This window comes from Saimiri boliviensis, chromosome 11, assembly GCF_048565385.1.
Source record: "Saimiri boliviensis isolate mSaiBol1 chromosome 11, mSaiBol1.pri, whole genome shotgun sequence".
NCBI classification, from domain to species: Eukaryota; Metazoa; Chordata; class Mammalia; order Primates; family Cebidae; genus Saimiri; species Saimiri boliviensis.
Window position 1 is genome coordinate 45,004,736 of NC_133459.1, and position 12,164 is coordinate 45,016,899.

Below are 12,164 nucleotides of genomic sequence, written 5' to 3' on the forward strand. Positions count from 1 at the left end.
TTTGAAAGGAGACGCAGGAAGCCAGAAGACCAGTTAGATTTTTTTTGAGCTTTCCATATTCCATCTGCTTCCTGAGTGGTGGGGTGAATATCCCCCACAATGTTAACAGTACTTGTCTTAGGAGTTAAAGAAATAGATGATTTTTCCTAGTTAAGTATGTATAAGAATAGAAAAAACCCCAACACATTTTATTAGCATTTGAAAAAGATGTGCTGGCTGGGCACAGTGGGTGAGATGGCTCATACCTGTAATCCCAGCAGTTTGGGAGGCTGAGGTGGGCTGGTTACTTGAGGTCAGGAGTTTGAGACCAGCCTAGCCAACATGGTGAAACCTGTCTCTACTAAAAATACAAAAGTTAGCTTGGTGTGGTGGCGGGCTCCTGTAATCCCAGCTACTCAGGAGACTGAGGCAGGAGAATCGCTTGAACCCAGGAGGCAGAAATTGCAGTTGAGATCACACTCAACTGGGTGACAGAGCAGTAGTCTGTCTCAAAAAATTAAATTAATTAATTAATTAAAAGATGTCCCTTAGGGTTTCTTCCTGACCCTCTTTTCTCCTTAAACTCACTCTTCATGGATGATGTCATTCTCTCATGACCTCTGTTACCAATCTAGATTCCCAAACTGACATTGGCAGTTCTAACCTCTTTCCTGAGCTCCAGGCTGCCTGATATCCAGCAGGGCATCTTCACAGCCCCCTCTAACACACCAGCATGACTGCTGGAATCATTTCCTTTTACTCCTAGATCTCTCGAGGGTTCCCCTCCTCAGTGAACTGCACCAGGCCAAAGAGCTGGGAGTCACCTTGACTTCTTGTCTGTCTCCAGTGACCAGACCAGGTATGTCTTCCTCACCATTGTATTATCTACACCACACACAAAGGCTGGCACATAGTAAGCTCTCCATAACATTTGTTGAAATCATTCATTTGTATTTTTAAACAAATTTTTATTTAATGCAACTATAAATGAATGTAGACAGTCACCCAGTCCTGTCAGTCTTACCTCTTGAAGAGCCTTCCATTCTAGTCTAATTCTTCTCCAGCCTCACAATCAGCCCCTGGTGTAGGCCATTTCAGTTTCTTGCTTTCTAACCAGTCTCCTTGACTCTAGATTTTTACTCCTCCCATTCATTTCTCCTTGCAAAATCCAGAATGATCTTTTTTTTTTAAAGGCAAATGTTGCTGGGTGCAGTGGCTCATGTCTGTAATCCCAGCACTTTGGGAGGCCAAGGCAGGCAGATCAACTGAGGTCAGGAGTTTGAAACTCACCTGGCCAACATGGTGAAACCCCATCTCTACTAAAAATACAGAAATTAGCTGGATGTGGTGGAAGGCTGCTTGGTAGGCTGGGGCAGGAAAATGGCTTGAACCAGGAGGCAGAGGTTGCAGTGAGCTGAGATCATGCCACTGCACCCCAGCCTGGGTGACACAGTGAGACTCTGTCTCAGAAAAAAAAAAAAAAAAAAAAAAAAATTATATATATATATAGCCAACGGCGGAAAGGAACTACAGAGTGTGAGTGAAATCCATATATCCACATTTATCTGAATAGGATAATAAAGAGCAGATGAATATTTAAAATTGAGAAGTAGTGTGGTTGGACATGGTGGTGCACTCCTATAGTCATAGCTGCTTGGGAGGCAGGAGGAGTGCTTGAGCCCAGGGGTTTGAGTCCAGCCTGGGTAATATAACAAGACCCTGTCTCTAAAAAAGGAAAAAAAGCATTGGTAGGATATACAATGAGAAGATAGTTACTCCTACCCTACCCTTTCGCACCTCTAGGCCCACTCCCAATTGGCAACCACTTTTAGTTAACTCTAAACACTAAAGTTATGGATATGAACACCCCCCACCAAAATAAATAAATAACTGAAAGTTATTTTTGCCAATTGGGAATGGGCCTAGAGGTATGAAAGGGTAGGGCAGGAGTAACTCTCTTCTCATTGTAAATCCTTCTGCAACCATGGACTGGAATTTCTTGAATTAAAAGACCAAACAAACCAAAGTTTTCATGGCTGTTCATTGCCTGTTAAATAAAACCCAAACATCTCAGAACCATCTTCTGTAACCTTATTACTCAAAGTGTGGTCCCTTATTACTTGAAGGGACCATACTTCATGATGACCAGCAGCATGACCATCACCTGAGAGCTTATTAGAAATGCAGGATCTTGGCCAGGTGCAGTGTCACACACCTGTAATCCCAGCACTTTGGGTGTCTGAGGCAGGTGGATCATTTGAGGTCAGGAGTTCAAGACCAGCCTGGCCAACATGGTGAAAACCTGTCTCTACTAAAAATGCAAAAAAATTAGTCAGGTGCAGTTGCATGCCTGCAATCCCAGCTACCTGGGAGGCAGAGGCAGGAGAATCGCTTGAATCCAGGGAGGCAGAAGTTGCAGTGAGCCAAGATCACGCCACTGCACTCCAGCCTGAGTGACAGAGCCAGACTCCGTCTCAAAAAAAAAAAAAAGAAAAAAAGAAAAAAGAAAAGAAAAGAAAAGAAAAAAATGCAGGATCTCAAGCCCCACCCCAAATTTACAAAATCAGAATCTTCATTTTAACAAGATCCTCAGATAATTCATATGCAGTCAAGCTTAAGGAGTATCTTGCTTGTAAGCCCAGTGTGGACCTCTTCAGCTTCGGTATTGGTTGCCCCTTTCTACTCCGTTAATCTGAATTCTAGCCCCTGCGGTGTGTGTGTGTCTGGCTAAAATCCAGCCGGCGTTTTAGAGCCAGTTCCTCTGCTCCAGGAAGACTTCCAAGCCCTCTGCAGCTCTCTGTTACCACTGTTCCTTAAACTCCCACATCTCTGACTGACTGAAGCTGCCTAGGCTTCATTCTGCAAACATGTATTGGGCGCCTGCTGTGTGCCTGGCTGGATTCAGTGCCAGGATGGGGTGAAGGCGCTGAAGTCTCCGAGTGCTCTTTCAGGTTCAAATCCAGAATCGCCCAGCCCCACGCAATCCGGGGCCAGAGGTTGTGTGCGCAGCACTCAAATATATATCTACAGGCGGTGCTGCGCGGCTTTTCTGAGTGTTACGGTGCCCTCCTCCCGCCCCCAAGTCGCGCGGGCGGGGACCCACCAGTTCTGCTCCGCATTAGCTTCGGCGAAGGGAGGACCCCCGGGAGCTAGTCCCGGGCGTCCAGTCGCCCAGCCCTTTACAGGCTTGGGCCCGCATGGAGGGGACCGTGGAGTCCCAGACGCCTGATCTGCGGGATGTAGAGGGTAAGGTGGGCAGGAAGACCCCTGAAGGGCTGCTCCGTGGGCTGCGAGGCGAGTGTGAGCTGGGAACCTCTGGCGCCCTGCTGCTCCCAGGGGCGCCTAGCACCGGCCACGGCTTGGGGGACAAGATCACGGCGCTGAAGATGGAGCTGGTGAGTGCAGACTCCATGGACCAAGGGGACAAGTCCCCAGTGTAGGGCCGGGAGGGACAAACTCACGCTCCCAAGTTAGGCTGGAGAGGAGGTGGTTAAAACTCTCCATCTAACTGCTCAGAATCCCTCCCAGATCAATCCGTAAGCGCTGGGGTGGAGGTGGAGTGACGTCCATTAATTGTTCCCCAAAGAGTGAGTGGGGTGTTGATGGGTCCTGAGGACTTGGGGTGGGAGACAGTGGTTCTTGGAAGTTATTCCTGCCAAATAATTGGGAGGAGAGAGATGAGGACTGGGAACTACCGAGAACCAAACGCAGCACAAATTTCCCCCGCCCATCTGGGCCATCTATTCCTCGCCAGTCCCCGTTGTAAGACAACCAGTTTTTTCTTCTGCTAACCGGGAAAGGGTTTAGTTTCTGTGAGGCCGCAGTGTTCAGCACAGGGTTAAGGGGTATATCTGCTGAAAACTACCTGGACTAGGGGCGCTGAAAACCTCCTCCGTTTCTCCTGCATCTCCCAGCCCTACTTAAAATAATGGAAAGTTCTTAAACCTATAGCAGGGACACAGAGTAGCAGCACCATTGGTGCCAATTGCTTCACCTCAGACTCAGTCTCCTCCCAGCCAATCTCCCAGGTAAACTGGATATTTGGATCTTGTCTGTACATTCTTAAGGAGAAAAGGAAGCAGCAACCCTCTGCTTTCTCCGTTTCTGCTGGTCTAGATTCAGAGCCAAAAGGGCAGCTGGGGCCCTGGCAGGCTCCCCAGAGCCCTGATTCCGGTGAAGTAGGTGATTTACACCTGCCACTACTTTGCATCCAGCTCTGGGGAACTGAGGAATTGCCCAATATTGGCTCCCTGGCTCACAACCAGGAGCCCACAGTGAAGTTCCTCAGCTGATAAGTCTTCCTGGAACCCCACTGTGTGCCCAGCCTGTGCCAAGCTGGTCTGTGAAGGATCAGAAGAAGGAAGTCATGGAGGCTCTGAGCCCAGCAAGGGCTCTGATGCCTGATCTGAGAGTCTGGGAGGAGAGTCTGGTGGGTGGAGCAGTGAGGGAAAGCCCCTCTGGGAGAAGGACTTGAATGCCAAGTGTGCACTTGGCCTTGAAGGTTGGAGGTGAGTGCCAAATTCTCCAGAGCAAGGCTGTGACTGTACCTACCTAAGGGGGGAGAGTGGGCTTGGCTTTGCCTCACTGTACAAACTTTAGCTGAAGGCCCTGTCTAGACTGTAGTTGCTTTGAAAACTAACTTTCACCCAGCACACGTGCCAGGCAGATTGCTGAGCACTTTACATGATACTGTCTTCATCTCCACAGTAACCCTGTTAAGTAAGTGATATTTTATAGATGAAGAAACTGAGGCACAGGGTAGGCATGGTGGCTCACGCCTGTAATACCAACATATTGGGAGACCGAGGCAGGCAGATTGCTTGAGCCCAGGAGTTTGAGACCAGCCTGGGCCACAAAGTGAGACCCTGTATCTACCAAAAATACAAAAATTAGATGGGCATTGTGGTGCATGCCTATAGTCCCAGCTACTCTGGAGGCAGAGTCAGGAGGATTGCTTGAGCCCAGAAGGAGGAGGAGGCTGCAGTGAGCTGAAGTCACACCACTGCACTCCGGCTTGGGTGACAGAGCTCAGAGCTAGACTCTGTCTCAAAAAAAAGAAAAGGAAGGAGGGAAGGAAGAGAGGATGGAAGGGAGGAAAAAAGAAAAAAGAAAAGAAAAAGTAGAGGCACAGGGAATTTAAGTGACTACCCACAATCATGTAAAAAGCAGGATCAGGATTTGAACCCAGATCTTTAGACTGCACTTTACATCTTTACCTTTGAGACCTACTTTGTGCCAGATATTCTAAACACATTTTATGTCATGGAAATCAGAAAACTGGCCATCATTTCTCCCATCTTGCAGATGAAACATGCTTGCAGATTTTGGGGCTTTGTCTGAACTCACATAGGGAGTCAGTGGAAGAGCCACGCCTAGTCTCTCTGGCTCTAACTCTTTTCTGCCTTGGTGGAAACTATCTGTAAACTTTAAGGGGCTGCATTTAACTTCTGATTTTGTTCTGTATTCTTGACCCGGCTTGCCTGGGGCCTGAGGCTGCCTAAGAAGGGATACATAGGAGGGAGCCTTCTGGGACCAGAACAAGGAGAGATCCCCACCCTATTTCTTCTCCCTCCTCAGGCCAGGATGTTATTAATATTAATCTCCTTCTGTGCTCTGCCCTGCCTACTGGGTTGCACCCAGGAAGGACAAGGGGTGGGGCAGACGGTTTTCCTTGGAGCCACTGAAGGCAGGCCTGGTTCAAGTCCTCTAAGGCTGTCCTTCAATTGTTCCTCTTCCAGCTCTCCTTGCACGGAGGCAGGCGGAAGGCCTACCCTTGAGGCCAAGGTCAGTCCTGCCTCTAGGCCTCTTCCCTCCTGCTTTCTTCCTCTACCCCCCATTCAAAGGTTGAGTGAACAAGCCAGACTGGGATATGTGGGAATGGGAAACAGTGGCAACTCTTCTTACTTCTCCCACCCAAAGAACTGTTGCTATGACAACCCGCCTCTACAGAGGCAGTTTGAGAAATAGCTTTAGGCAAGGAAGGAGAAGGCATGGGTTCAAGTCTTGGCTCTGCTTCTGAAACATTTTGTGGTCTTGAGCAGGACTTTGTCTTTCTCCTGGCCTCAGTTTTTCTTCCTCTTAATGGAGGGAGTAAAGGGAGATGGGGATTGTGGAACCAGATGATCGTAAAAACCTTTGTAGTAACAATATTCTGATAGTCCCTGCTCTGGGAGCTAGGACTGGGTTCTCCAGGCTTTGGGGCTTAATTTGGATTGAGCAATGAGGAAACCATAAAGGACCTCAGCGCTGGGCAGAGAGTCTGATATGTAGATGTTAAGGAGAGGAGTAGGGAGCCTGAATCTCCGTGGAAGGAGAATTGGGTTTGGAGTCGCCTCTGAGGCTGCATCTCTCCTGAGCTGTTTATCCTATACTCTATTTTCTTCAAAAGATGGTGTAAAAAGAGTGTTTCTTTTTCTGGCAAGAAAGCCTTGCTTCTATTCTGGGAGTGATGCTGTCATAGGGAATCCCACTGTCAGAGGACTATAGAACCTGCTCTCAGATTTATTTCCCAGCAACACAGTACAACCCAGACCCCTGAATTCTGAGAACCTTCAAAGGGGTCAAGGATAGTAAAGGCAAGAGAATCACAGAACTGAATGTGACCTGCTTAGCCCTAAGCTGAGCACCGGAAATGGACTGGGCGGGGTCTGCTCTCAGGGAGCTCACAGGCTTGTTGGGGAAGGAGGGAGACAGATGAACATTTCTAGTACAGGATAGTAAATGCTGGTAGAACCCAGGAAGGGCCTCCTAGAATAGTCTTGACTATAGAGTGATGTGGTTGGATTTGTGGTCTGGAAAGGAGACTTCTTTTTTTTTTTTCTTTTTTTTTTTTCTTTTTTTTTTTTCTAGAGATGGGGTTTCACCATGTTGGCCAGGCTAGTCTTGAACTCCTGACCTCAGGTGGTCCACCCACCTTGGCCTCCCAAAGTGCTAGGATTATAGATGTGAAGCACCGCGCCCGGCAGGTGACTTCAAATTGGAAGGAGGCACAAGCTATTTCCTCTGCTTGAAATGCTTCTGTCCACCTCTTTATCTGTCTGTGTCCTTTTTTTTTTTTTTGGCACAGGCATTTACTCCTATCACCCAGACTGGAGTGTAATGGCACAATCTCAGCTCACTGCAACCTCTGCCTTCTGGGCTCAAGCAATTCTCCTGCCTCACCCTCCTAGGTAGCTGGAACTATGGGCAAACACCACCACACCCAGCTAATTTTTGTATTTTTAGTAGAGATGGGGTTTTGCCATGTTGAACAGGCTGGGTTTGAACTCCTGACCTCAAGTGATCTTCTGCATCCGCCTCCTAAAGTGCTGGGATTACAGGTATGAGCCACCTCACCCATTCTGGCTGAGTCCTTAACCGTAAATTTTCAGATCAGGTCCCTTATTCTAGGAAGCATTTCCTGACCTTGTTAGGCTGAGGTAGGCAGATCACTTGAGGTCAGGAGTTTGAGACCAGCCTGGCCAACACAGTGAAACCCCATTGCTACTAAAAATACAAAAAGTAGCTGGACATGGTGGCACACACCTGTAATCCCAGCTACTTGGGAGGCTGAATCAGGAGGATTGCTCGAACCTGGGAGGCAAAGTTTGAAGTGAGCCAAGAGTGTGCTACTGCACTACAGCCTGGGCAACTGAGCAAGATTTCATCTCGAAAATAAGTAAATAAGTAAGTAAATAAATAAATAAAAGGCATGGAGCCATTATGACAATAAGAATAAGAGACAAGATGATAGGAACGGAATTTAGGAAGCTGAAATGCAGAAGGAAGAGTGGCAACTAACTTGGACCTAAAAAGTGCTCATTCCCAAGTCAGCAGTAGAGAAAGCTGAAAAGCAACGCTTTTTTTTTTTTCCTTTTTGAGACGGAGTTTCACTCTTGTTACCCAGGTTGGAGTGCGATGGCACAATCTCAGCTCACTGCAACCTCTGCCTCCCAGGTTCAAGCAATTCTTCTGCCCCAGCCTCCTGAGTAGCTGGGATTACAGCCATGCGCCACCACGCCCAGCTAATTTTGTATTTTTAGTAGAGATGGTGTTTCTCCATGTTGGTCAGGCTGGTCTCCAACTCACCACTTCAGGTGATCCGCCCACCTCACCCTTCCAAAGTGTTGGGACTGCAGGCGTGAGCCACCATGCCTGGCCAGAGCAACACATTTTATGCTGCAAAAACCCTCAAAGGTCTTAGGGGTTGGAAGCACCAGATTTTTCTGGAACTGGGGGCACAAGTGGGGCTGAAAACAAAAGGGCTGGTTGAAGGTTTAAAAGTCATATTCTAAGAGCCCCTCCCTATCTGTGCAACCAGGTGCCAGCTACTTCTTTATCCAGCAGAAGACTGGAGATGTAAGTTTTGTGTTTTTTGTATTTCTTTTTTTGAGATGGAGTCTTGCTCATTGCTTAGGCTGGAGTGCAGTGGTGAAATCTCAGCTCACTGCAACCTCTGCCTTTCAGGTTCAAGTGATTCTACTGCCTCAGCCTCCTGAGTAGCTTCGATTACACATGCCCACCACCACGCTCAGCTAATTTTGTATTTTTAGTAGAGACATGTTTCACCATGTTGGTCTTGAACTCCCGACCTCGGGTGATCCATCTGCCTCAGCCTCCCAAAGTGCTGGGATTACAGGTGTGAGCCACCATGACGGGCTGGAGATGTAAGTTTTGGAAAGAGGAAGGAAGGGAGGGATGGAGAGAGGAAGAAAAGAAGGAAAGGAGGGAGGGGAAAACAGCAGGAAAAGTGTTTTTAGTATGAGGAGCTTTGTTTAATGCATTTAGTTTGGTCATGGACAGATATTTTCACTGTTCGTATATTTGTCTCTAGGATGAAATAATTGAAGATAATCTCCTTTATCATGTTATTAATAGTCTGTACAGTCTGTGATATCTCGTTTATGTTTATCTCTCCTTATTGAGACTGCAAGCTTCTATTAAGCAGGGACAATGTCTTCATTATCTTTGTAATTATTAGAAAATCCATGTACCCAGCCAGGCAAGGTGGCTTATTCCTGTAGTCCCAGCACTTTGGGAGACAGAGGCGGGTGGATCACCTGAGGTCAGGAGTTTGAAACCAGCCTGGCCAACATGGTGAAATCCTGTCTCTACTAAAAATACAAAAATTAGCCAGGTATGGTGGTGCATGCCTGTAATCCCAGCTACTTGGGAGGCTGAAGCAGGAGAATTGCTTGAACCCAGGAGGTAGAGGTTGTAGTGAGCCGAGATCATGCCATTGCACTCTAGCCTGGGAAATAAGAGCAAGACTCTGTCTTAAAAAATATATGTATATATTTTGGGAATCTTCTGTTAAAAAAAGAAGGAAAACAAAAAAAGAAAATCCATTTGTTTAATTGAATTAAGGTTGTGATATTTTTCCAAAAGTTATTTGTTTAATTGAATTAGAGTTGTGATATTCTTCCAAAAACAAAGAATTTCAGGTATAAAATTTTGTTCTATGCTTTTGCCATAGTATTTAGAAGATCCTAAACTGGGCTGGGCATGGTGGCTGACGCCTGTAATCCCAGCACTTTGGGAGGCTGAGGCAGATCACCTGAGGTGAGGAGTTCGAGACCAGCCTGACCAACACAGAGAAACCCTGTCTCTACTAAAAATACAAAATTAGCTGGGCATGGTGATTCATGCCTATAGTCTCAGCTACTTGGGAGGCCATGGAAGGAGAATTGCTTGAACCCGGGAGGCAGAGGTTGTGGTGAGCTGCGATCGTAACATTGCACTCCAGCTTGGGCAACAAGAGCGAAACTCTGTCTCAATTAAAAAACAAAAACAAATTAAAAAAACATAAACTATGTTTTTAAAAAAAATTTTCACTTATTACAACACAATAATCATTAACACGGAAGACCCCAAAATATGTGAGGATTTCTTCCCACCAGCAAGTAAGCAAGCAATCAGTTCTGCAGCAGACATAAGCTGGGTGTCCACTAATTTAATTTCAACTCTGTGTACCTAGAGACAGTGTTATATCCCACAGATTGAGGGTTCAGTCCCCAAGACTGTCCGCCTCTTCAGACACTAGGCATAAGTCCCGGCCTTCTGAGCTTCTGGCCAACCAGCTTCAAACTGGCGTTCCTATAACCCCCTCCTTGAGTTTGATTGATTTGCTGGAGTGCCTCACAGAACTCAGGGAAATACATTTACTGTTATATTATAAGGATATTACAATGGATATAGATGAAGAGATGCATAGGGCAAGGTATATGGGAAGGGGCATGAAACTTCTGTGCTCTCCCTGGATGTACCACCCCCTCCAGGAACCTCCATATGTTCACCTGTTTGGAAGCTCCCTGAATCCTGTCCTTTGGGACCCTTTTTTATTTTTTGAGACAAGGTCTCACCCTGTTGCCCAGGCTGGAGTGCAGTGGCACGATCACAGCTTACTGCAGCCGTTAATTCTGACTCAAGCAATCCTCCCACTTCAGCCTTCTAAGTAGCTAGGACTATTGGTGCTCACTACCACACTCAGCTAATTTTTTTTTTTTTCTTCAGGGGTAGAAACAGGGTTTCCCTGTGTTGCCCAGGCTGGTCTTGAACTCCTGGGCTCAAGCAGTCTTCCCACCTCAGACCCCCAGAGTGTTGGGATTACAGGCTTAAGCCACCGTGCCTGGTCCTTTGGGCCTTTTAAAGAGACTATTGGTTGTCCGCGATTGAAACATGGACAACCATATCAAAATGTAATTGGACAAAAAGGGTCTGATCTAAACCCTGCAAAGCCTGTCTGTTTAGATTCTTCTTGGCCTCTTTCTGTGGCATTCCTTCCTCCAGGGTATGAGTCAAGACCCTCCCTCGAATGAGAGTCTTATGACCCACAATCACCCACAATCAGATTAGAGTTCTACCCTGGGCAGGTGAGAGGAGGACAGGAGGTCAGAAAGAGACCCTGTTTCCTGAAGCCTACTTCTGAGTGCCCCAGAATTGTAACACAAACTGTAACAATGGCTATGGGACTTATGAGCCAGAAACTTATGAAAACCTGCACACACACACACACACACACACACACGCACACACATTAATATCATACATAGTAAATAAGTCGACCATAGTGATATGTAGAGCCAAATAGCCTACCATTTACTGATTTATGGTACTGTCAGGTGGTATGCTATGTGTGTTAATATGTTCCTTCGCTGTCTCATGACAAACCTTTAGATAGTATCCTCATATTTTAATAAAGAAATGAAGGTTTAATGAAATAACTTTCTATTTCATTTGGCTCATTAATGGCAAAACTGGAATTCAAATCCAGGTCCATTTGCCGGGCGCGGTGGCTCAAGCCTGTAATCCCAGCACTTTGGGAGGCCGAGGCGGGTGGATCACGAGGTCAAGAGATCGAGACCATCCTGGTCAACATGGTGAAACCCCGTCTCTACTAAAAAAAATACAAAAAATTAGCTGGGCATGGTGGTGCATGCCTGTAATCCCAGCTACTCAGGAGGCTGAGGCAAGAGAATTGCCTGAACCCAGGAGGCAGAGGTTGCGGTGAGCCAAAATCGCGCCATTGCACTCCAGCCTGGGTAACAAGAGCGAAACTCTGTCTCAAAAAAAAAAAAAAAATCCAGGTCCATTTAATTCTAGTGTCTAATTTTCTCAATGTACAAATATATGTATTTTTTACATGGAGTCTCGCTCTGTTGCCCAGGCTGGATTGCAGTGGTGCTATCTTAGCTCACCACAACCTCCACCTCCCGGGTTCAAGCAATTTTCCTGTCTCAGCCTCCCGATTAGCTGGGATTACAGATGTGTATGCCACAATGCCTGGCTAATTTTTGTATTTTTAGTAGAGACAGGGTTTCATCATGTTGGACAGGCTGGTCTCAAACTCCTGATCTCAGGTGATCCACTCGCCTCAACCTCCCAAAGTGCTGGGATTACAGGAGTGAGCCACTCTGCCTGGCCTCAGTGTACAAATATTAATACTTGGTCTTCCTCTGGTTTATCATAGATGTGAATAAAACAATTATTTCCTGAATAATTCAATAAGCATTTTTCAAATACAAAAAAAAATTAATTATGTTTGTGTGACCTGTGGGATCTGACCTGTATATGTAAATACACACATAATGACACTTTGGTCAATGTCAGACCACATATAACATATAAATATCCATGTAAACTTTTTTTTTAAATCAGAGACTTACTGTGTCACCCAAGCTAGAGTACAGTGGTGCCATCTCGGCTGA

General features: G+C 46.4%; 1 protein-coding gene across 1 annotated transcript in view; it reads left to right on the forward strand.

Annotated features, from left to right (window-relative positions):
• The first annotated feature begins 857 nt into the window (after nt 1-857).
• LURAP1 (leucine rich adaptor protein 1) overlaps nt 858-12,164 on the forward strand; it is a 28,586-nt gene continuing 17,279 nt past the window's right edge. Inside the window, exon 1 of the mRNA XM_003936895.3 lies at nt 858-3,374. Within this exon, the coding sequence (XP_003936944.1) occupies nt 3,177-3,374 (198 nt within the window). The 5' untranslated portion in view covers nt 858-3,176. The remainder of the gene's footprint in view (nt 3,375-12,164) is intronic.